A 25195-nucleotide genomic window follows, 5' to 3' on the forward strand; every position below is an offset into this window, starting at 1 on the left:
AAATGGTAAATAATATAGAGAAGACTACCTTAATATTTAAATCTCCACTAACAATGGGGGAAACACAGAGAAATCATGCTGGCCTTTATCGAAAGCAGATATCACAAAATCCAGAAGATAATATGACTGGTGGCTAGAATTTCTGAAACTATAGATGGTGCAAACCAATAGGTATGAAGCAGTTCTACAACTATATCTAACAGCTGCAATTGCTAGAAACATGCACGTATTAAATCACCTTGTATGAAAATTGTTCATTAATGACCAAATGCTTCTTTAATAAATAGTATATCAAATGATTCATTATATCAGGTATATCTATTAATACATAATCATCTTCTTCTTTCTTTTTTGATCAATAACAGTAGCTTTCCATTAATAATAAACAGAATTAATTACAAGGGAGGGGAGATAAACTTTCCATAATCATCTTCTTCTTTCCTTTCTCTCTTTTGCTTTTGATAGATCAGTAAGTGTTGGTTTCTCATAAAAGAGCAAAAATTGACTAACAAAAAATTGGACAATAAGTGAACCTTTGGAAGATGGACATTTTTTGTAGGTGATACATTTTCTACATGTCTGAAGAAATGATGTTTTCCACCGAGTGGATCTCATACTTCATAGAATTTTCAGGACATGTGTATCTAGGAAATAATATATAAAGTAATTCCACCTTTATACTACCATAAGTTTGTTGTTCTACTTCAAGGTTTTAGATGATCCATTGTTTCCAAACTTTTAACTAATAACAACTAACATGGAAATAACATCCATTAGACCCTAAAGACTTTCATATAGAATTCAGGGATTATCATCCTTACCCACCTAGGAGATCTCCCATATCATATATTAACCCAAATTGGTTGATCATTATCGTTACATATATTTATCCATCTTGCTCACAAATAAAAGTGTTGAAGCACACAGTTGAAGACAATGTCTGCAAACAAGATGCTTTCATCATATGATTGGACTGTGAGATCACCCAGGTTGGACCAAAAACAAAAGGTTTCTTGGTATCACAGTGGTGTTGTTTACCAGGGGTAACCAAGGCTACCCTTGTTGTACCTGTTCACTTTTCAATTAATTAATAAATTTTATGTTACTGATCAAATAAAAAAAAAAAAAAAAACAAACAATGTGACGATCCATGAGGCTATAAACCAATTTTCCATGATTCGCAACAATGCTGCCTTAGATGTCCTTAAAGAGGAAAAGTAAAAAATTAAAAAAAAAGTAAATAAATACTTAAAAGAACCATCCAAGGCTAGCCAAGGCAATTCATCAACCAAAGAGCCATCATGAAAAATAAGTATTTACCTGAACAGTTGGCAATTTCATCTGCTCACTTGAGTGATTACTTTCATCACTGGGAACAGTACATGAATCTTCTACCTGTTCACAAGGAAACAGGCTATTTTTGTCTGAGGATTTTGGGTGATGGCTCCTGGTTTTCTCATTTGCAGGAAACATGTCTATTGCATCCCTCTCATAGCTCAGAATACCTGCAATTGGTGGTTCTTGTTGAAACTTTTCTGTAACTTGCTCAGTGATCATGTATCTTGGAGTACCTAAACCGAAATTTCCTTCTTGAGCATTTATACAAGAAACGGAATTCTCCATCTGTTCTTTCATTAATCTAAGCTCAACAGAAATTCTAGTTCTTTCCTCATTACATTCTTGTAAAGAAGCTTCAACCTTTTCTTTTTCTTCTTTGCAACAGTCAAGGCTTATTAATGAGCATTCTAGTTCAGCCTTCATTTCGTCATAAGCCTTGACTTTTTCTCGCTTATCAGAGATTACTATCTTCAACTCAGTCTCCAATTCCAAGATCTTCAGTGACAGCTCCTCATTTCTCTTTATATGAAAGACTTCACTTTTCTTCCGAGTCTCCACCTCATCAAGAGCATCCTGCAATTTCAACAGCATCTCCTCCCCATGCTTTTTGGAAATATAAAGCTGGCTTTTCAGTTCTTGCAGCTTTGTCTCGCATTGTTCTCTAATAAAAGCAATTCTCAAGGACTCTTGTGCAGCAATTGAAGATGCTTCAGTTTCTCTTTTTTCACGAGCTTGGAGAGACTCTGTGTCAACCTGATCTTTAAGTTCTTTCAAATGAATTGACAGGTTCTTGAACTCTTCTGTCCTCAAAATTTGTTCAGAGAGCTTATGTGCAAGCTCATTGCATTTGTTCCGTAGCATTGTCACTTCATTACCATATTCCTCAAGTAAGGATATCTGACCATGTTGCTCATCTAATTTGGCTCTAAGTGCAATAATTGCAATTTCGAGTTCATACCTTGAGGCAGTTAGATTATCAATCTCTTCTTCAGAATTCACCAGCATGCATTTCAACTGTTCAACCTCAATCTTATACCAATGGATATCTTCAATATCACTAATTTTTGCAATTGCTGCCTCAGTCTTACACTTCTCAAATTCAATAAGCAAAGCTCTGTTTTCATCCTTAAGTGTCCTTTTCTCAAAAACAGAGTCTTCCAACTCAGATTTCATTGAGTTGACAGTTGTCAGCAATCTTGCATTTTCTTCAACACATTGTGCTTCACTAGCAACATGTTTATTCAGAGCAGCAAGCACATCAAAGTGCTTTATAAAAAGCTCCTCATGGCAAGCATCCAAAGACACAACTTGTTGAGCAAGCTCCTCCATCCTAGTTTGGAACTGATTTCTTGTGAAAATGGATTCGAGATCTGCAGCTAATAAACATTCATGCATCTCTGTCAAGTGGTTTTCCAAATCTATAACTTGGAGTTGAAGCGATGAAGCAAATTCCTCGCTGGTAAATAAACGATGGCAGACTCTTGATTTTTCTAGTTCCAGATCTGATACTAGTTGCTTGATTTGGATCAGCTCAGCTTTCTGCTCATTAAATGAGAACAGCTGGTCATGGTTCTCTTTCAACTGGGAGGTAAGATCCATAACTGTAGCCTCCAATTCAGCTCTGAGGCCTCTCTCGACATGCAATTTATCTTGTACACTTCTTAAACTTTCTTTTACAGTACTAAGCTCAACACCCAGCTTGACACAATCCTCGTTACTAGACTGTAAAGACATGATCAAAGTTTGGTTTTCCTGCTTCAGTTCAGTGATAATCAATTTAGTCCTTTCAAGTTCCTCATTTATGCTCTCCAAAACCAACGCCCTTTGAACAATGCTTCTGTAGTCAGCAGTAACCTGTTGCAGCTCCACTTCCATCATTGCAAATTTTGATAGGAGCTCATTATTCTGTTCCGCAAACTTTTCATCAGCTATTGAGCTAACCTTAAGTTTCTTGGAAATATCTTCTAGTGCTAGCTGAAGCTTTTCTAAATGAGAATCAGACAAACCTAGTTTAGTGACCATATCTTGTACATCAGCTTCAAACTTTTGTCTCATCATAAAAATTTCAGACTCCGCAGTGCTCTCAAAGACCAGGATCTTTCTTGCAAGATTCCTATTTTCACTAGCAACATGTTCCAGCTGAATTTCCAAATCTGCAAATTTTGATAAGAGTACTCTGCTCTGCTCTGAATATTTTTCTTCCGCTCCTGAATTAATGTTTAGTTTATTAGCAATATCTTCTAGTTGAAGCTGCAGCTTTTCAACATGGGCATTAAACATATCTAATTTTGATACCATGTCTTGTACATCAGATTCAAACTTCTGTTTTATTATCAGAATTTCTGAATCTTTGCAGCTTAACAACCCTCGAACAATGTCTCTCTCTTCCTCTGCATCCTTCTTCTCTTGGTTGAGCTGCAAAATCTTTGTTACAAGATTCTTGTTTTCACTTTTAACACATTCCAGCTGAACTTCCAAATCTTCAATTTTTGATACGAGTCCTCTGTTCTGCTCTGCATATTTTTCTTCAGCCACTGAATTGACTTTGAGTTGTCTAGAAGTATCAAGTTCAAGCTGAAGCTCTTCTGCAAGGGCATTAGATAAATGTAGTTTTGATAACATATCTTGTACTTCAAACTCTAACTTCTTTCTCATAATCATAAGTTCAGAATCTTTGGCACTTAGTGACCTTTGAGCAACGTCTCTTCCTTCCTCAGCATCCTTCTTCTCTTGGCTTACCTGAAGAATTTTAGTTTCAAGGTTCCCGTTTTCAGTACTGACATGTTCTAACTGAATTTCCAAACTTTCAATTTTTGATACGAGTCCTCTGTTCTGCTCTGCATATTTTTCTTCAGCCTGAGAACTAATATTGAGTTTGTTAATGGTATCTTCAAGTTCAAGCTGAAGCTTGTCCACATGAGCATTGGACAAATGTAGTTTCATCACCATGTCTTGTACATCAGATCCAAACTTCTTTTTCATATTCAGAATTTCTGACTCTTTGCTGCCTAGTGACTCTCGAGCAATGTCTTTTTCTGCTTCTGCATCTTGCTTCTCTTGGCTAAGCTTAAGAATCTTTGTCACAAGATTCTTGTTTTCAGTAGTAACATGTTCCAGCTGAATTTCCAAATCAGCAATTTTTGATGAAAGGTCCCTGTTCTCTGCAGCATATTTTTCTTCAGATCCTGAACTAACCTCAAGTTTATTAGCAATATCTTTGAATTGAAGCTGAAGATTTTCAACATTGAGATTGGACAAATCTAATTCCGTCACCATGTCCTGGATATCTAATTCAAATTTCTGTTTCATGATCAGGATATCTGAATCTTTCTGGATTAGTGACCTTTGAGCAATGTCTCTTTCTTCCTCTAGATCCTTCTTATCTTGAATGAGCTGAAGAATTGTTTCGTATGTTTTCTTTTGAAGCTCGTCCAAATGCAAGATAATATTGATGAAGTCATTGTTCTCCAACTCTTGTTGCAGTGATTTACCTTGAATAGTCTGTCCATTAAGCTGTTCATTGTAAGATAACATGGTTGACATCAAACTTCTCAACTTATCTTGCAGAAAATTGATGGTTATCTCCAGATTATCCCTCTCAGAGCCCAGTTTATCAAATTTGGACTTTATGGTTTTCAACTCTGCATGCACAGTGCTAACTTCATTCTGAAGATTATACTTTTCCACGGTTTCCTGTTTCAGTAAATTAGCAAGTTCTGTTTTTTCTGCAGAGCAAGTGATATATTTGTTCTTGTAGCTTCCGTATTCCACCATTAACTTTTCACATTCTGCAATCTTTTCAGAAAGAAGAAAGTTCTCATTGGAAATAGATTCCAGTTTTGCTTCAAGAATGTTATTTTGCAAGCCTAAGTCATCACACTTGGCAATGCAATTTAGCTTGCACTCATTCAGTGATTTCACATCATCCAATGCACTCTGCAGTCTAAGCATCAATAACTCCTTTGATTGAGTTGATCTGTCAAGCTGTTCTACCAATGCATCCATTCTCTCTTTCATGAGTGTAATGCCACTACATGCTTCATGCAATGCTTCTTGCAGAACTTTTGAGTAGACATCCAAATGTATGTTTGCAACATGCATTTCGTAAAGTTCAAACTCAGCCTTCTGATAGAGCTCTTCTTGCAAGTGAAGTGACCTTCTCAAGTCCTTGAAAAGAATCTCTCCATCCAAGAGTTGTTTCTCTAGCTCTGCATTCTGGTTCTGGCACTGAAAAAGTTCAGCAGAATAAGATTCCTCACAACTAAGCTTGGTCAGAGGATGTTCAGTCTTTGGACAACTGAAGGAATCCAGAGCATCTGAGCTTCTCTGCACCTCTCCAACTATATTAGCATGTAATGAAAAACTCTTCTCGTCTTCCACAAGAACATTGTGAAATGAAGGCAATTGACCCAAAGCCAACTCTTTCTCAGCTTTCTGAGATATATGTACCATTCCTTGACTTCGTTGCACACCTGTTTTATACTGCTCCTGCAATAATGCATTGGCCCGCTGCCCAGTTTCCAGAAACTCCTCAAAACATGGTTGGGAAGATTCTGCAAAAGCTTGACTAATCAGGTTCTCGTTAGTCTCAAACATGGATAACACTTGGTAAGAAAGAAGCTCAAGGTCCTTCTGTAATTGATCCACTGCAGTAGAATAACTCCAACGAGCTCTTTTCAGTGCTGTTTCTGAGGTGATAGCCCTTCTCTCAAGTTCCTTATTCAGGGATTCTAAGTTATGCCTGTCCTCAGCAGATCTTAAGAACTGTTCATTCATGTCTTGGTGCATCACTTCCATCTGAGCTTTGCAAGAAGAAATTGTATACAAGCAACTGGCATGCTCATTCCTGAGGCTCTGCAGCTCTCCCAGCATCTGCTTCTGACTCTCCTCAAGTTCCTGGACTAGAGCTTCATAGTAGCACTCCATCTGGTCCATTTTTGTTGTGAGGTTTTCTCTTTCAGCCTTGGATTCTTCCAACTCCCTAAGAAGATCAGAAATTTTGCCTTTCAACACAGGGATGGAATCAATGGTATCATGCTCCTCAGGAAACTCCATTGGCCTTCTTAGGCAACAAGGTATATCTTCGGAACGATACTGATCTAAACCAAAGCCATCCAAATTTTCCCCCGGAACAGATTGTTCATGTTTCTGTATGCTTATTGGTTCAATCTCCTTTACATCAGCTCTTTCACCTGGTACTATACCCAATACAGAAATTACCTCTGTTGTTCCCTGTCTAAGGTCCTGCAAGATGCATTGAAGTGCCTGAAAATCAGAGTGAAGGGACCTGAAGTCCCTCTCATGACATCTGAGGCATGCCTTGTTTTGGAGTTCCCTTACTTTATCCTCCATAATCAAAAGACCCTTCAACCATCTGACCTGTAGGTCCTGGTATAAGCTCTCCCAGTCTTTCTCAATCACTTCCTTCTTTGTAAGATGATAATCTAATCCAGAATGTTTTAGTTGTTCAAAGTCATCTTTTAACTTCAAACACTCTAATTTCAGAATAGAAACTTCTTTAGCCAACTTTTCTCCTGAAGCAATCTCAGCAGCAAGTTGCTGGGAAAACTTCTGTGTTTCAGCACCAAATTCATCAGCATGACTTTGTAAAGAGGTTATTTCCTGCTTAAGCTCTAAGATAGAAGATTCAGCCACCTTTAGACTTCCTCTGAGTCTATTATTCTCTTCGTAAGCATTTGCCAAGTCATTATCCATAGAATAGTTCCAGCCATGAACCCAGTTACTGCTCCTCTGTGCCAAGTCTTGATTATCAGATTGGTCCCCTCTCTCAGGCTGAGGGCTTTGATCAAAGGGAGGTCCACATAAATCAGCAGATGTTGTACTCTTTATGTTATCCATTTCATGTGTGCTAGAGGTATCATGCTTTTCAGCATATAAATTTTCTGAAGTATAGGATGAGCCATCAATTCCAATGGCTGAGTCTGCATTCTCTTCATTCAATTCCATCTCCTCTCCAAGGGAAGGAAGCCCTCTGGATTCTGAGTTGAATCCAACTCTTGAGTTAACCTATTTTAAAAGAGAAAAGCAAGTATAAATAAAGCATCTTCACCATCTTTATTAATATGGCATGACAAATTTCCGGTAACCATATCAGAAAAGCAACATCAAAAATAATTCAGTAGGATGCCACTTCTTTAAATCACATCCAATTACTGAATTAAGCATGAAGCGCCTTATGCTAAAAAAATAAATTGAACTTTCCAAAACAAGCTATGGACCTCCAGAACTATGAAGGAAAAAGTTAGAAAGCCTCCTATCAATTGAATGCTAAATTCAGTTAACATCATCTCAAAGTACAGAAATAGCCAAACCAATAAAGCTCATAAGACGATGATATTTTCCATGAGTGGAAATGGTTGTAGTCCTCTTCACCATATGATTCTATAACTATAATTACTTCTGATTTTTACTTCTAAAATTGAATCCAAAGAAGCAATGGCTCATCTATAATGCTCTTGCAAAATATCTAATACCCATTGTAAGGGCATTAATAAAATGCATTCTCATCTGTGTATATCACCATATCTATAATTTCATCTCAACCAATCAGTGTTTCTCAACTGAACCCCAGATTTTTGTAAGAGTAAGAATGCCATTTTAACAAAGTCTTATAATTATCTTGTTCTTTTTTATTTCTGAAACCCTAATAAAAGGTTCAACCATGTCAAGCCTACAAAGTAAATTTGAGAATATTAGGCTCACTGTCAAAGTTGGAGCTTTCCAAGTCTTCTACAATGTAGCACTTGCATTCATACCCTACTTAAATAAGTAAGCTAAACTCCTAGAAGCTATTGCTAGATACTTCATGGGAATGAGAGAGAACACACATGAGACTGGAGGAAAAGTTCCATTGCTATAGAAGCCATAGATCTTAAAAGCCTGCAATTTTTAGAAATGCCTGTATGCCCCACCTTATGTAAAGAAACTATTATAATGGATGGTCCGGATTAAATTCCTTTGAGGAACAGGAGGTGTTTCAATTCCTTTGAGTAACTCTGGCTTTGATTGGGCATTGCATCTCCAATTGAACTCTAGCGTCCTCAGAATTTGAAAAGAGCTGATGTTCAGTACAGCATTGGTGGATTGTGTTTGTTCTGCAGATTTGTATTCAGTATTTTGCTTGTCTGTATTGGTGTTTTGTTGGTCTCTTGCTGTTTGTAGTGTTGAGGTGCCTTCTTGCCACCTCCTACTTGTAAACTTTTTTTTTCTTTTAATATTTTTTTTATTTACTCTTCAAAAAATGATCCAGATAAAACCATGCCTAACAAATCCAGTGGCTAGAAACCAGCTGGAGCCTTCTCCAGATATTCCAGACTAAACCACTTAGGACTTTTCTAGAAGCTTTGAGCCCAGGGACATCTTAGAGACATTCTAGATTTCTATGGTACCGTCTTACCTATAAGATTGATTGTAACATGCATGTAACTGTGCAAGGAGGAGCATAAACTTTTGGTCTGTAATGGCTAACTAACTTCTTTATGACATGAGATGATGGGAATGGAGAACAGATTTCTCAATTCATTACATTTAACATCATTACACTTGAAGCATGAAGTTGTTGATTTGGAAGGCCTAGGAGGCAAGTGTTTTTGACAGATGAATGGTATAGTATAGGAGAATAAAGTTGCAAGATGGAGGAGCATAAACATTTAGTGCATAATAGCTAGCTGACTTCATGATATGAAGGAATGGGAGAGGAGAACAGATTTCTCAATCCAAATCATTGACCTTGAAGCATACAAGTTTCAAAGTGTCAATACACCCCGGCGCAAGGGGTGTATCAGTACTTTGAACCTTGTGCTCACTAATTTTTTTAGCTTTTTTATCAAAAATAGGTCAGGGGGTGTATCGGTACTTGGAAGCATAAAGTTGTTTATTTGGAAAGGCCAAGGAGGCAAGTGCTTTTGACAGCTGAATTGCATGGTATAGAAGACCATTATCACCTCATATGGAAAATCATTTTCACCATAGTAAATAACACCACTATTTTATGCGAAGGTCCATGCTTCCAAGTTAGATATTAAGGTCCAAGTTATATTTTACAAAATTAAAGAAAAGAAAAATGCAGTCTATCACAACTAAACTACAAATAGCACACCTTCTATCCACATTTTGATATAGGAGTAGTGTCAACGAGTGTCTGACACTCTTGATGAGAATAGAATTTATCATATTTTTATCCCCAATTATTCTGTCTTTTATATTAAATTAGCATCTAATTGGACTCATATCTCTTATATTTTGGTCCAGGGTATGAAAGAAGGCATCAAGAGCAAAGAAAGACAAATCGGATGATTTTTCACAGTTTCGACATTGTTCAATGATTTGAGCCTAACTTGCGTCTCCGAACTCCGAATGGGCTGATTCAAGATCCACTGGAAAGATAAGAGAAAAAGCCACAACTTTCATGTTTTGGGCTTTCGTAGATTCGGCCTGCATCGAAGTCTAATCAGGGCCCGAAGTCGGGGCAATTTCGTAGGAAGGCCCAATCCGCAGTTGAAGCCCAACTCGCAGAAAAGCCTGGCTGAAGCCCAATTCGCAGAGGAGGTCTATTACGAATCCAAGAACAAGAAACTAAGAAGAATCCTTCTAGATCTAAATTCTTGATGTAATCTTAGAGTGAAAAAGGGATTGAGTTCAAGAGATAAAGAGATAAGGTTAGAATTAGGATAGGGCTTTCTATTCTTGTAAGATAAACTTCAAGAGGAAGGATCTCTCTCTTAAATCTGTTCTACATGTTCCCAATCTTGCTTCCAACCTCTTATATGTTTCTAAGCTTACAAAAAATTTAAATTATAGCATAACATTTTTTCCTATTCATTGTGTCTTTCAGGACAGATTGACGAAGAGAACGATTGGGAGTGGTCATGAGTCTGGACGTCTCTATTATTTTGATGCAAACATCAATTCAGCCTTACAATCATTTGTTGTTAGTGGTCAGGATAATGAGGAGTCAATAGCTAGGTTACATTTGTAGCATGCTAGACTAGGTCATTTACCTTTTCCTTCAATGCAAGGATTGTTTCCTGAGTTGTTCAAGTGTGTTTTGAGTCAGAGTTTGGTTTGCGAAGTGTGTCAGTTATCAAAACAATGTAGAACTCTTTATCCAACTTCTATTAGTGAAATTCAAGCTCCATTTGACTTAGTTCATTCTGATGTATGGGGCCTTCACCTCTTATCTCTATAGATGGCTTTCGTGAATTTATCAGTTTTATTGATCACTATTCATGATGCACATGGATCTACTTGTTAAAAGGGCGTGATGAAGTACCACGGATAACCATGGCATTTTGTAAAATGATTGAAACTCAATTTTGCAAGAAAATTAAGCAATTCCGTTCAGATAATGTTGCTGAATATTTTGAAAGCTCCTTGAATCTATTCATGGAGGATGCAAGCATGTTGCATCAGTCATCTTATGCTAGTACCCCTCAACAGAATGGGGTTGCTGAGCGCAAAAATAGACATTTATTGGAGACAACTCGAGCCTTACTATTTCAGCACAATGTTCCCAAGCACTATTTGTTTCAAGCAGTGCTTACAACATCGTATCTGATAAATCGAATGTCATCTAGGGTGTTGGGCATGAGAACTCCTTTCTCTGTCCTTTGTCCTAACCTTCTAGATTTTCCTCTTCCTCCTAGAGTCTTTGGTTGTGTGTATTTCGTTCGTGTCAAGGATCCTAAGAAGACTAAGTTGGATCCTGGGGCTACAAAAGGGGTCTTTCTAGGGTACTCTCCCACACAAAAAGGTTATAAGTGCTATGATCCTGTTACCAAGAAAAAATGTCACCAAGGATGTGTTTTTCGAGTCTCAGTCCTATTTTCAGCTCTCCAGGAATCCTCTTTAAGGGGAGACTAGTAGGATGGAAGAGGATTCTTCTTCTCCCTCCTTCTTTGTGCCTCTTTCAGCCTCAGGTCTTCCATCTTCTCCTCCTAATCCTCCCAGTTTTGGCTGCCCAAGTGAATCTAGTGAGACTTATATTGAACCCGTTACTGCTCCTGACAACCTAGGTGAATCCAGTGGGACTCCCATTAAACCCATTACTACTCTAGATGTTGAGGATGTGACTGATAACACTAGTAGGCAACAAAAAGATATGAGAATTCCCTACAGAAGAAGAAAAAAAGATCCTCCAACTTATGGCAACAACCAACCAGACTCGGACCAATCTGTCTCAATGGTTCTAGGTAATCCTATCACTCATACTTCTGATTTGGATCTTCCCATTACTCTTTGTAAGCCTACCCATTCTTGTAATACCGAACACCCCATTGTTGAATACGTTTCTTATTCATATTTATCTCCTCATTATTATTCTTTTGTATCTACTCTTTCTTCTGTTCATGTCCCTGCTAGGTACTCAAAGGCAATGTCTGACCCAAGATGGAGAGAGGCTATGAATGAGGAAATGAAAGCCTTATTGAAGGCCAGGACTTGGGAACTAGTGGATCTACCAAAAGGGAAGAGCACTGTGGGATGTAAGTGGGTGTTCATTGTGAAGCATAAGGAGAATGGGTCCATTGAAAGATTAAGGCCAGGCTAGTGGCGAAAGGGTTTATTCAAAAGGAAAAGATTGACTACAAGGAGACTTTTGCTCCAGTTGTAAAGCTAAACACAATTCGGTTCTATTGTCATTAGCTGCAAATTTCTCATTGGAACTACATCAGTTGGATGTGAAGAACGCTTTCCTGAATGGAGATCTACATGAGGAGGTATTCATGAATCCTCCACCTGGTTATGATTTTGATGGGAAGGTATGTAGGCTAAGGAAAGCATTATATGGACTTAAGCAATCCCCTCAAGCTTGGTTTGAAAGGCTCTGTGGGGCCATGAAGAAAGTGGGATACACTCAGAGTGGTGCAAAACATACCTTGTTCATAAGGAAACAAGATGGCAGGCTTACAACACTTATAGTCTATGTGGATGACATGGTGATTACAGGAGATTATCTGAAAGAGATAAAAAGATTGAAGTTCTTGGCATCTGAATTTGAGATCAAAGATTTAGGCCATCTGAGATACTTCCTTGGAATTGAAGTTGCAAAGTCACAAGAGGGCATTTATATATGTCAAAGGAAGTATGTCCTTGATCTTCTAGAGGAGACAGGTATGATGAGGAGTAGACCAGTAGATACTCCAATAGAGCAAAATCATTGTCTCCAGGAATCGGTTGGAGAGGACTACCCTGATAAAGAAAGATACCAAAAGCTAGTGGGAAATTTGATTTATCTATCTCTTACTCGACCTGATATAGCTTATGCAGTACATGTTGTCAACTAGTTCATGCACTCTCCAAAGATTCCTCATATGAAAGCAGTGGAAAAGATTCTCAGGTATTTAAAGACATGTCTGGGAAAAGGAATTTTGTTCAAAAAGCACAATAAAATTGAAATTGAGGCATTTACTAATGCAAATTGGGCTAGATCAATTGGAGATAGGAAGTCTACTTCTGGATATTGTACATTTGTTGGGGAGGAATTTGGTTACCTGGCGAAGTAAAAAGCAAAATGTGGTTGCAAGATCTAGTGCAGAAACTGAATATCAGGCTATGGCACATGGTATTGTAGAACTGTTGTGGTTTAGGACTCTCCTTGGTGAGCTCGAGGTGAAGATTGATGATCCTCTCAAGATGTATTGTGATAACAAGGCTGCCATCAACATTGCAAATAACCCAGTAAAACATGAAAGGACTAAGCATATTGAGATTGATCGACACTTTGTAAGAGAGAGAATTGTCTCGGGTGAACTTCGCATTCCTTATATTCCCTCTGAGATGCAGGTTGCTGATGTTTTGACAAAAGGACTATCTTCAATGAAGTTCCTAGGCTTACTTGGCAAGCTAAACATGACTGACATCCATGCTTTAACTTGAGGGGGAGTGTTGGTGGGCTTAGTTTATCTTTTATGTTTAAGTTCTTTAGTCGGTTATGGGCCTTTAGTTATTGGGCCTAAACCTGTTTTCTTTTACTTCATTATGTCTAGGTGTCCCATCACTAATCAGGGGCATTCTAGTCTATTTCTGTAACTTCTTATTGTAAATATATATAATAGGCTTCTAGGGCCTGCTGAGATAGTATTGCCGCCCATTCTCAAATTTCTCTTCTCTTCTCTTCTCTTCTCTTCTCTTCTCTTCTTCCTCTTCTACTGCTGTACTTCAGCAAACAAGAACTACTTCTTGTCGCTTCTTCTAGGTTCTTCCTTGGTCGTAGCACCAAGGTAACCCTAGCAGGAGGAGGCCGATGCTATGAAGCTTCCTTTTTTTCTCTTTTGGCTGATGTTGTGAAGGCTTAGTCGTGGTTTTGCACCTTCGTACAGGTGCTGTACAAGGGTGTGTTATCCCCTTTGTCATAGCTATGTTCTGTGATTGATTGGTGTGTGAAGTGTATAGTCCAATGGTGACTATTTTTTAGTGTTTCTGGACTGTTTAGTTGCTGCCAGTTGACCTCAGCAGTCGGTACTTTATTTCAGAAGTAGTTTGTGGGGTTTTGTGCTCTGAATGTGACTGTGAGAGGTGGTACTTGTATAAGGACTAGTCTTGTACACCTGTAGCCTTATTTTTGACTTGTAGACCTACCTTTGCCATTGGCGAATGATGATTCTACCTCATCTGGGGTTATATCAACCCGTAGTACAGCTGGTATGGGGACTGAAAGTATGATATTTCCTATGCCAATTACTCCTTTAAACGGCCTAAACTACCTAGATTGGACTAAAGGTGCAAAACTTTATGTAACAGCAAAGGAAAAAGCTGGTTACATAAATGGAAGAATGAAAGAACCCAAGAGTAGGACTGCTGAACATGATCAGTGGGACTAAGAAAACAGTATGGTGATGCCATGGCTTCTTGCAGCCATGAAATCTGATGTGAAGAACTTTATGTGGGCAAACGCTATGAGTGAGATAATGAGGACAGACCAAAACCACCTATTCTAAGCAAAGGCACTATGCCAAGATTTACCAGTTACAAGCTGAGTCCTCAACTTGTAAACAGGGGAACCATAGCTTGTCAACCTATTATTAAGATCTTACCTCAATATGGAAGGAATTGGACTACTATTAGGCTATAGAATGGAAACATGATGATGATGCTAGAGCATATAAGAAGCTGGTTTCTCAACAGTGGGTTTTTGCCTTCTTGTTGGGACTAAACCCCGTATATGAACCCCTTAGAGTTCAGATTTTAGGAAGTAAAGAGTTGTCTTAAGTCCAAGAGGTGTATGCCCTTGTTTAGTCCAAGGAAAGTAGGCAGAGTATGATGGTTACAACTAAGGGGGAGCAACAGGTAGCATTAGCTACAATGGGTGGAAATAATATGGGAAAGAAAAGTGACTCCAGGAAAGTTGATGATAAGGATAAGTTGTTCTATACCAACTACAAACGTTTAAGACATACACAAGACACATGTTGGGAGCTCCATGGGAGGCCAGAGTGGGCTGTAAAGAACCAAGAACAGGATAAGGTACAGGGTCAGAAGAAGCCTAATACAACACACAATGCAGCAAATGTGGCAACCCAATAAACTCAGTCTGCAGGAGTGTCAACTCATACTACTTGGGAGCACTTCATTGGTTTTGACCCCAAGGAAGATATCACGAACCCCTTCCATAGTCATTTGGAATCATATGGTAGGGCCTTGCACCAGATGCACAGTTCAACTTCTAATAACCCTTTTACTTCATTTGCGTCTACATCAGGTAATGCAACATCTACCTTCCATGTCTCCTCTGCCACTGACTCCCCTTGGATCATTGACTCATGGGCTTCTAATCACATGACCAGTAAGCCAAACCAATTCTAATCTTATAACCTCTTGTCAAGAAGGGATAAGGTGAGACTTACAGATGGACCATTCTCCTCCATTGCAGGCCAAGGATCAATATCTCTTCCTCATGGACTTAACCTGAATAATGTTTTGCATGTCCCTCAGCTTCCCATCAATCTTCTTTCTATTAGTAGCATCACAAACTCATTAAACCGCAGTGTAACCTTTTTTTCTTGATTCATGTGTTTTTCAGGATCTAACTTCTAGGAGGACGATTGGTAGAGGAAGCTTAGTGGATGGTCTTTGCACTCTCAACAACAAGGTTGGTTTCTCGGTATCATCCTCAGAGTCACATAGTTAGTCAAATAAGAGTCAATTTTTTGTGGCATAATCGGTTAGGACATGTGTCTTTTGAAATAGTGAAGTCTTTGTTTCTTTATTTATTTAAGTCCTATTCAATGTCAGATTTCCAATGTCAAATGTGTCGGTTGAGCAAGCAATGTAGAACAGTATTTTATTCAAGTAATAAAAGATCAAGTTGTCATTTCCATATTGATTGGGTATTCTAATGTGTGGAGGCCTACTACCATAACTTCGGAGGGAGGGTATAAGTACTTTATCACATTGATTGATGATTTCTCCTGCTATACATGGGTATTTCCCATGCATAGCAGAGACGAAGTCCCAAAGATCGCCAGAGATTTCCAAAGGATGGTGTTTACATAGTTTCATGTTGAAATTCAAATTTTTCAATCAGACAATGCAAAGGAATATTTCCATGGTGAGCTCAATGAGTTCTTTACTTCACATGGATCCATTCATAGGAGCTTGTGTGCAAAAACACCACAACAAAACAGTGTTGCAAAAAGAAAGAACAGGCACCTCTTGAGGTAGCCCGAGGGATGATGTTACATATGAATCTTCCCAAACGATTTTGGGTTGATGTTGTACTTGTTGCTGCTTATGTCATAAACCACATGCCCTCCAAAGTGCTAAACTATAAGGTCCCTCATCAGTTGTTGTTCCCTCCGTCTCCTTTACTTTCCATTCCCATGAGGGTTTTTGGTTGTCGTGCTTTTTGTCCATGATTTATCTTTGTCCCATGGTAAGTTGGATCCTCGATCTATTCCCTGTATCTTTCTAGGGTATCCCTCCTCGCAAAAGGGTTACTAGTGCTTTGATCCCGTTGGTCATAAGTTCTTTGTATCCATGGATGTCTCATTTTTTGAATCTGAACTGTTCTTCTCTGCTTCTCCTCAAGGGGAGGGTAATGTGGAAGAGGAGAAGCAAGTCCAAGTTTGTCAAGTCTCTCTTCCTTCTATTCCAGATCCTACTCCTTTTCGTGTCTTCCAACGTAAACGTCGTAGAGATCAACAATGTGACAAATGTGGAGCCACCAAACACTAAGCAACCAACACCGTCAAATTCCCAGGAGGTAAGTCCAACACCTTCTATTTCACCTATTGATACCCTGGCTCCCATTTCGGTTATGGATGACCTTGGCATTCCTATTGCTCATAGAAAGGGAGTTAGGTCATGCATTACCAAACACCCCATTACCCAGTATGTTTCTTATGATCACATTTCTCCCTCTTACTAGGCCTTCCTATCTGTAGTTGATAGCATCCCCATACCCAGAAATGTGGCAAAGGCTTTAAAATATCCTGAATGGACAGATGCTATGAAGGAGGAGATTAAAGCCCTCCATAAGAATCAAACATGAGAGTTGGTGAATCTTCCAAAAGGGAAAGACCCTGTGGGGTGTAAGTGGGTGTCTAACAAGGCAAATGGAACAATTGAAAGATACAAAGCAAGGCTGGTAGTTAAAGAGTACACCCAAGTCTGGTGTTGACTATGATGAGACATTTGCTCCAATAGCTAAGATGGTTCTTCTATCATTGGCTACAAACCTTAACTGGAAATTGCATCAACTAGATATAAAGAATGCCTTTTTTAAATGGTGATCTAGAGATGTACATGGTTCAACCCCCATGTTTCTGTGCCAAAGGAAGTGAAAATAAGGTGTGCAAGCTAAGAAAGTCCCTCTATGGTTTAAAACAATCTCCTAGAGCATGATTCAATGAATTTCATATGGCAATTCAGCAAGTAGGGTTCAAACAATATCAGTCTGATCACACTCTCTTTTTTTTTATCAATCAGTCTGATCACACTTCCTTTGTGAAGAGATGTCGGGAACAAGTGGTTGTGTTGATAGTGTATGTGGATGATATCATCATTATAGGAAACTAAAGCACCAAAATACAAAAGTTGATGGAATTCCTAGCCTCTCAATTTGAAGTGAAAGATCTAAGTCCCCTAAAGTACTTTCTTGGAATTGAAGTTGCCCGCTCGAAAAGGGGCATCTTCATTTCTCAAAAGAAGTATGTCCTAGATCTGTTACAGGATACAAGCAAGTTACGTGCAAAACCAGTAGATGCCCCTATGGATGTTGATCATAAACTGGGAGATTGTAATGGTGAACCACTGAAAGATGTGAAACAGTTTCAAAGGTTAGTAGGAAGGTTGCTTTATTTGTCCATGACATGTCCAAACATTGCTTACTCAGTTGGGGTCTTGAGCCAATTCATGCATTCCCTTAAGAGACAACACATGGAGGCAGTAGAGATGATCCTTAAGTATTTGAAGAAGTATCCAGGAGCAGGGTTGCTATTCAAGAAACATAATCATCTGAAAGTGGAAGTCTATACAGATGCTGATTGGGCAGGTGTTGTGGATGATAGAAAGTCCACAAGTGGGTACTATATATTTGTAGGAGGAAATCTAGTGACATGGAGAAGTAATAAATAAAGTGTAGTTGCAAGGTCAAGTGTTGAAGCAAAGTATAGGGTTATGGCACATGGGGTGGCTGAAGAACCTTTTAGGGGAACTTGGGGTTACTGCCCACAATCCTATGTCCCTCTACTGTAACAATAAGGCATCCATTAACATTGCTAGCGATCCTGTCCTACATGATTGGAATAGGACAAGCACATTGAAGTGGATAAGCATTTCATAAGAGAAAATTTGGAAAAGGGAGAACAAGAAATTTGTACTCCTTATGTCAAATCCAAGGAGCAACTTGTTGATATTCTCACAAGCACAATGAGCTGTGTGACAAATTGGGCATGATAGATATATTCAGCCCAACTTGAGAGAGAGTGTTGTTGGATTTAATTGTTTTATTTCTGCTGTTAGAATGCTGTCAGACTAGGCTGCTGTCAGCATTTTCTTTTCTCTTATTTAAGTTTTATTTTTAGGGTGTGCCACCAGGGACCAACCTGTAATTTCATTATATTTTATTTGTTACATCATATTATTATAAATTAGAAGCTGGGCGCCGCCAGCCCAATCTTTTGAATCTCAAACATCTTTCTCCCTCTTCTCTTCTCTCTTCTCTCCAGTGGTTAATAATGTTAACTTTCTACTCATTGGATATTCTGAAAACTACTTGAAACATCATATGATTTTGAAAGGAACACTAAAAGCTCTGACTTCGCTGCTGTATTGAAGTACAAAAGCATAGGTTACAAAAGGCCAACAAAGGGGAAAACTAGGACTAATAATTAAAGATTTCTGTCTAGACAAACGGAATATGAAAACTAGAGAATGTTGATCCAAAATAACAACACTCCTTTTCTATCAACAAAAAATAAGTGATGATTTTCAACGGAATAATGCAACTAGCTGGTTCTGTATACATGCACATGCATTAAGATTTTATACACTAATATTGATTTTCTCGTTTTTACCAAAAAGTATTGGCTTTCTCATTGCCTTCAAACAACTAAATGAATATTTAAGGAGCAGCATTCTCCTTTATCAGAAACTCCTATTTCCATCACCAAAAGCACATTCTCTAATTACAATTGACAAAATACACTCTTCCAATTGGCTTCCAGCCAACCAAGATATTCTATTCATACACCTCATCAAGAAGACTAAACCTTGACAACATGCTCAATCATTTAGATCAAGATAGTATGGGTCTGGTTATTAGGGATGATCATTCTTGGCCCGGCCCAGCCCAGCCCAGCCTGCAATACGTACATACATATATATATACAAATATATATATATATATATATATATATATATATATATATATATGTTTATTATTTTATATTAAATAGAAAAAGTTAAATTTAACGTTAACATATAAATAAATATTTATGGATTGAAATGTGCCAACACATGGTGTCAACACCTGAGTCAATTCAAGTATGAAAATTGTCCTCCTAAGCAAAGCCTTTTATAGGTGAAGCAGTGAAGCCAAAACCTTCATTCTCATTCCCTAAGCAATGTGGGACTTGGGAAAACATTCAATGGTTGCATTAACTATTTAGTGTTGTTCCAAATCCCACATTGCTCAAGGATGGGAATGAAAGCCTTGCCTTCATCTATAAAAGGATAGGTAACCCAAGCCAAATCAAGTCTAACAATTAAATGAGGCTCATGCCTTGTTTTTTTGTGGCATAGGCCTAAAGCCTAGCCAAGCCCAATTTAACTTTGGCTTGTGTAATTTTTTGTATGTATTACATTTACATATTATTTAATTTAAAATTTTTAAATAAATTAAGTTGTATTATTTGATGTCATTACTTGTTAGGCCCAGAAAGCCCATACGTCTGGCTCGGCCCATGATAACCCCTACTAGTTATTCTAGACCACGATCCTTTTTAAAATTTTGCATCCTCATAGAAATCAAATAAGGATGAAAAAGTCTACGGTACATGCAAACATACAATGCCATTGATTAACATAAAATATAAATTTGAACCACTCCCCAAGAGGATGTTTCAAAGAGGTTACTGGTTAAGAGAATTCCAACCTATCCCAACTACTACTAGAGAAAGGATATGGCTTATCTTGCAATGGAGAACTTTTGAAGGGATCATGTTAGTTTTTGTTTTCTTTCATCAATAAAAGATTTAACTTTTGACAAACTTTTTTTTATCAGCAACACAGAAAAGATTCATTAATTTAAAAAGTCATGTACAACAAGAAGTTGTGGGCGGACAAGCAGTCCATAGTGTCCCACTAAATACACCATTGCCACAAACAACCCTAGTGCCAATCCCTTTAATTACAACACAGCACAAAGGGTAACCCAACATAAGGCTCTGCTAATTAAAACGTAGCCCAAAACATAGATTGTCTTTGAACTCCTTGTTTAGCTAGTCCATCAGCCATGCTAGTAGCTGATCTTCTAATCCACCTTATTTGAATCACCATGTCTTTAGAAGCATGTTTGAAGCGCCTGAGCTCATTCCTTAGTTGCCAACTAATTCCTTCTCGTCTTCAACCAGTTCACCACAGTTTTTGAGTCTCCTTCAACAATCAGCCTCTCAATCCCCATTTCTTTAGCTGTCTCAACTCCAAACACTGCAGCCTTCATTTCAGAAGTCACCACATCACCATGCTGAATAGGACCTGAGAACATGGCAACCAAATTTTCATTCTCATCCCTAATCAAAATTTAGTTTCTTCCACCCAGCATCCGGAGGGGACCAGGATTCAATTACAATAGATTTTCTAGATGCAGTGTTTGCAATTGTTCCCCATGATCTGAAAAAGTCTTCTATCTTAAAATCAGCAAACAATTTTAGTGTTTTCACCCACTACACCACCCTTAGAGTTATCACTTCAATCAGTTTCTTTACTCCTCTCTTTGTCATCAAATATCCTCAGATTTCTTTCTTCCCAAATTGTCCAAGCTACTGCTGCCCTAGTGCATCTTCCCATAATTCTGCCTCTCCTTTTAGAACACCTGAATAAGTGAGAGCTTAAGAAGGATTCCAAATTATTAGGAGTTGCTGCAACCAAACAAAGAGGAAAACCACTCCCAAATGAAGTTAGCAAAAGGACAGGAAATTAAAAGACGAAAGGCAGTCTCACCGTGCAGCTTACACAAGGAGCACCGATTTGGGGACAAGCACCAAGTTGGTCTTTTTCTCTGAAGTAGATCACAGGTATTGATGGAATCATGGAACAATTCCCAACAGACCGCGCTGACTTTAGGAGGGATGGGGCGAGTCCAAATCTCCTTGACAAGGAAAAAAGGGGAGGAATCAGAAGCAACTAGAGAGTTAAATAAGGATTTGCAAGAGAAAGACCCTGACTGATTCAGTGCCCAAACTCTAGAGTCTGAACCACCGTCCCCCAAGGTCACAGAGTTCAGCAAATTAACCAAAGCAAAGACACTAGACAATTCAGATTCTCTCAAATTTCTAACAAAACCTAGATTCCAATTCAGTTCTGAAAGTGAGGAGGAAGAGATAATAAAGTCACTAATGGGTTTTTATTTGAAGTTAGAGAGAACAAAAAGGGAAGGTAACACCTCGAACAAGGGGGAATCCCCAATCCAAATGTCCTCCCAAAATCTGATTTTATGACCCGAAACCAAATCATACCTAACATTTTTTTAATTTTTGTGTTTTGCTTAAAAAGGCGCGTGCCTCACCTTGCGCCTCAGGTGCAAATTGACCCATTGCGCCTTTTTTGCACCTTGCACTTTTAAAACACTGGCCACTCCCCTATTTCACAACCCAACACATCAACCCAAACTCTCAAAGCATCCTCTTCCAAATTGATACCAGCCACTAGATTCTTCGACCAATTGATTTTTAAGTTGGAAATTCTTTCAAAAAGGCTCACAACTAGCTTTAGATTTTCTACACCATCACGGCTCTCTCCATCACAGAAAACCAAAATATCATCTACAAACTGCCAATGTGAGACCAAAACTCTGTTTCTCCCTACTATCCAAAACCTTTAATCAAAAGCATCGAATTAGCCCTAGAAATTAACTTACTTAAAACCTCAGCCACCAAAATAAAGAGGAAAGGAGAGAGTGGATCTCCTATCTCAATCCTCTTATCCCTTCAATGAAATCAACTGCAGTACCATTCACTAAGACTAAAAAATGACTTGTTTGTAAACAACCTCTGATCCGCTTGCACCACAAATCCCCAAATCCACACCTTCTCATGATATCAATCAAGAAATCCTAGTCAACAAGATTGTGAGCCTTCTCCAAATCCAATTTAATTACTACCCCCTTCCTCTTTAGTCTTTTTTTAGCCTCCACACATTCACTTGCAATATCTTGGACAAAGGCTCCTTAGTAAAGCGAAATGATAGAAGAAAGAACTTTTTTAAGCCTTAGAGATAGCACCTTAGCAATTATCTTGCAGATACTAGTCACTAAGCTTATAGGTCTAAAATCTCCTGGTTGGGTGGCAGCTTGCTTCTTTGGGATCAAAGCTATGAAGGTTGAATTCATCCCAAGGCTAATTACTCCCCTCCTATGGAACTCCCTAAACACTTTCATCAAATCAAATTTTATTATCTCCTAGCAATCTTGACAGAAAGACAATGTGAAACCATCAGGCCCAGGAGCCTTATATCTATCCATAGAGAATATGGCATCTTTAACTTCAGCTTCCTCAAAGTTCCTTTCCAATGAATGTACTTGATTCTCATCCAAACACTCCCAATCCAATCCATCCAAAGTCCACCTCTCAGAAATTGGCCTACAAAAAAAAAAAAAAAAAAAAAAACTGAAATGATTTGCAGTCTTTAGTTATTTCCTCTTGACTTGTGATCTCTTGACTTCCTTTTCCTACCATTGGCTAAAGCATGGAAAAACTGTGTGACATCACCTTCCTGGATCCATTTCTCTCTTGACTTTTTCTTCCAACTAATCTCCTCTCTCAACAAAAGATCCTCTAACTCCTTTAGAGACCATCTTCTTTCTCTTTCATACCCTTCTAAAACTCCTGGCACTTCTTTCCTATCAAGCTCCTCAATTTGAGCAAACAAACTACTCTTTTTCTCTTCCAATCTCCCAAACTCCACTCTATTCCACTCTTTAATCTCCCCTTTCAGCTTTTGTAATTTCCTCGAAAACTTTTGTCAACTCCTTAACCTTTTTGTTAAAGTTCGGGTGGGTGAGCCACATGTACTCAAACCTAAAAGGAATAGGGTCCCCCTCACTAGACCTCTAAAACAAACAAATTAGCCAATGATACAATGTGATTCTAGGTAGAGACTTCCCCCTGAGACCAACCCAATGTTCTTCATAGTACAAAGACAAAAGAAATCTATCAAGTCCGGAACAAATAGGATTAGCCTAGAGATGGACCAAGTAAAACAAGACTGCCCTAGTGGGATATCTCTTAACTCAAAGGCCCCAATAAAATTGTTAAATTTCCTCATACTTGAAGTGACCCTCTGTCTTCCTCCACTTGATTCACCCACAAATCTGATCACATTAAAGTCACCTCCTAAACACCAAGGGCCATCCCATAAGCCTCTAATATCTGATAATTCTTCCCACATCACATTCCTTTCTCTATAAGAATTTGGTCCATAAACATTGTTAAGGGCCCAATAAAACTCATCCTGATTGTTTTTCAGCTTTACCAAGACAGAAAAACTTCCCACTAGCTCTTCAGAACAATAAAACATATCTTCCTTCCAGACTGTTATTATTCCCCCTGATGCACCCCAGGCTGGTGCAAAACTCCACTAACATCTTCTTTCTCCGCAAAAACTCCTAATCCACTTCCTATTGACCTCCTGAACCTTTGATTCCTGAATTATAACTATGTCTGGCTTTTCTTTCTTCAACAGTTCCCTAATCATTCTTCTTTTCATAGCACTTCCTAGACCCCTGACATTTCGGCTAATAATCTTCATTGACACTTTAAAAACCCCGAAGCCCCCTTTTCCTAAAGACCTCCCTTTCTTCTCCCCCCTCTAGCACTGAATTCTTTGTCCCCTTCAACGTTATTAATTAGTTTTTCCACTTCATCCAATTTTTTCTTTCTTTTTCCACCCCCAGTTTTCCTTATACTTTTTTTAATTGGTATCTCCTTGGAATTCTCAATGTTAAGCCCAAACTTGTTAGTTATGTTCTTCACTTGATCCTCTTCCACCTGTTGTTGTCCTCCTATAGGTTCTCCTTCAATCCTGCAGATTACTTCTTTGTCTTCCATCAAATCAGGTTTATCCTTCTCCAAACCTATTTTTTCCTTATCCTTCTCTCCCTTTTTACTAAGTTTGACATCCCTCACACTTTCCCCCAAGTGTGCTGCCTCCCTCCCATAATCAGACTTTGGCTCCTCAATTGGATATTCACCCACCACAATACTACAGTTGTTCAAGTCCATGGGCCTGTTCTCAGCAAGATCGGGGATTGGGCTATCTACAACAGAGAAAGAAGAAACTTTTGATAAACTATACAAACATGTAACTCAAAAAATGTTAGTTGTGAAAAATCTGAAAATCATTATAACAAGATGGTAGCACTTTTTTAATGGATTAGAAGACAGTAACACTTAATAAGTTTTCTCTTTATACTTCAATAGTTGAACCTGTAAAGTCCCCAAAGGATGGCATATTATAACATGTATGGGAAGGACAGTTATCAATAAAGAAAAGTCATTTAAATAATGATCTATCTTAATATTCATCAACCAAATAAAAGTATCGTCGAAAGCTAACCTTCAATAAAAGGCACAGACATTAAAGATGTTGAATAGCAACAGGTATATAATCAGTCATCGTGACAAAATTATAGAGGAGTGAAACATAAAAGTAATGTCAAACCTTATCTATCTGATCATTTGCCATCTCTACGGATGCAGGTAACTTTTGAGCAGGTCTCTCATGAATAGTCTGGTTGCTAGTCAGTTGCAACCCCTTCTCTCTTAGCTCCCTCTCCTGCTCAAATTCTCTGAGGGCCAATTGAATCGACTATGAGTTGGTTTGCACAACAACATCAATAAGATGCACGTAATTTTATGGGTTATATGCAGTACCTGAACCCAGTTTTGGAAGTGAGCAGCTGGACTGTAACCTGGAGTCAAATAGTAAAATCACCAAGACAAGAACAGGGAATATTGTGATGATGCTAGTACAAATAGCAAAAAAAAAATGGCTTGTAGTATGCAAGAAAATCACAAAGCCCAAATTAAAGTATATCCAAGATGGAATTCCTCTTATTTTCTAGAAATGCAAACACAAAGCTAAAAACAAAAGGTCCATCTTGTGAAGGCTATATGCAAAT

General features: G+C 38.4%; 1 protein-coding gene across 5 annotated transcripts in view; it reads right to left on the minus strand.

The window, feature by feature from the left end:
- LOC148876853 (uncharacterized) overlaps window positions 1-25195 on the minus strand; it is a 40197-nt gene that overhangs the window by 2642 nt on the left and 12360 nt on the right. For all 5 annotated transcript variants that reach the window (XM_088974151.1, XM_088974154.1, XM_088974150.1 and 2 more), the window contains 3 exons: window positions 24948-24985; window positions 24736-24862; window positions 1321-7365 (listed from right to left, as the gene is read on the minus strand). In XM_088974151.1, coding sequence (XP_088830277.1) covers window positions 1321-7365; window positions 24736-24862; window positions 24948-24985 — 6210 coding nt within the window. The remainder of the gene's footprint in view (window positions 1-1320; window positions 7366-24735; window positions 24863-24947; window positions 24986-25195) is intronic.

This window comes from Nelumbo lutea, chromosome 1 (assembly GCF_056320005.1).
Source record: "Nelumbo lutea isolate HS-2025 chromosome 1, American lotus-T2T, whole genome shotgun sequence".
Classification (NCBI taxonomy): domain Eukaryota; kingdom Viridiplantae; phylum Streptophyta; class Magnoliopsida; order Proteales; family Nelumbonaceae; genus Nelumbo; species Nelumbo lutea.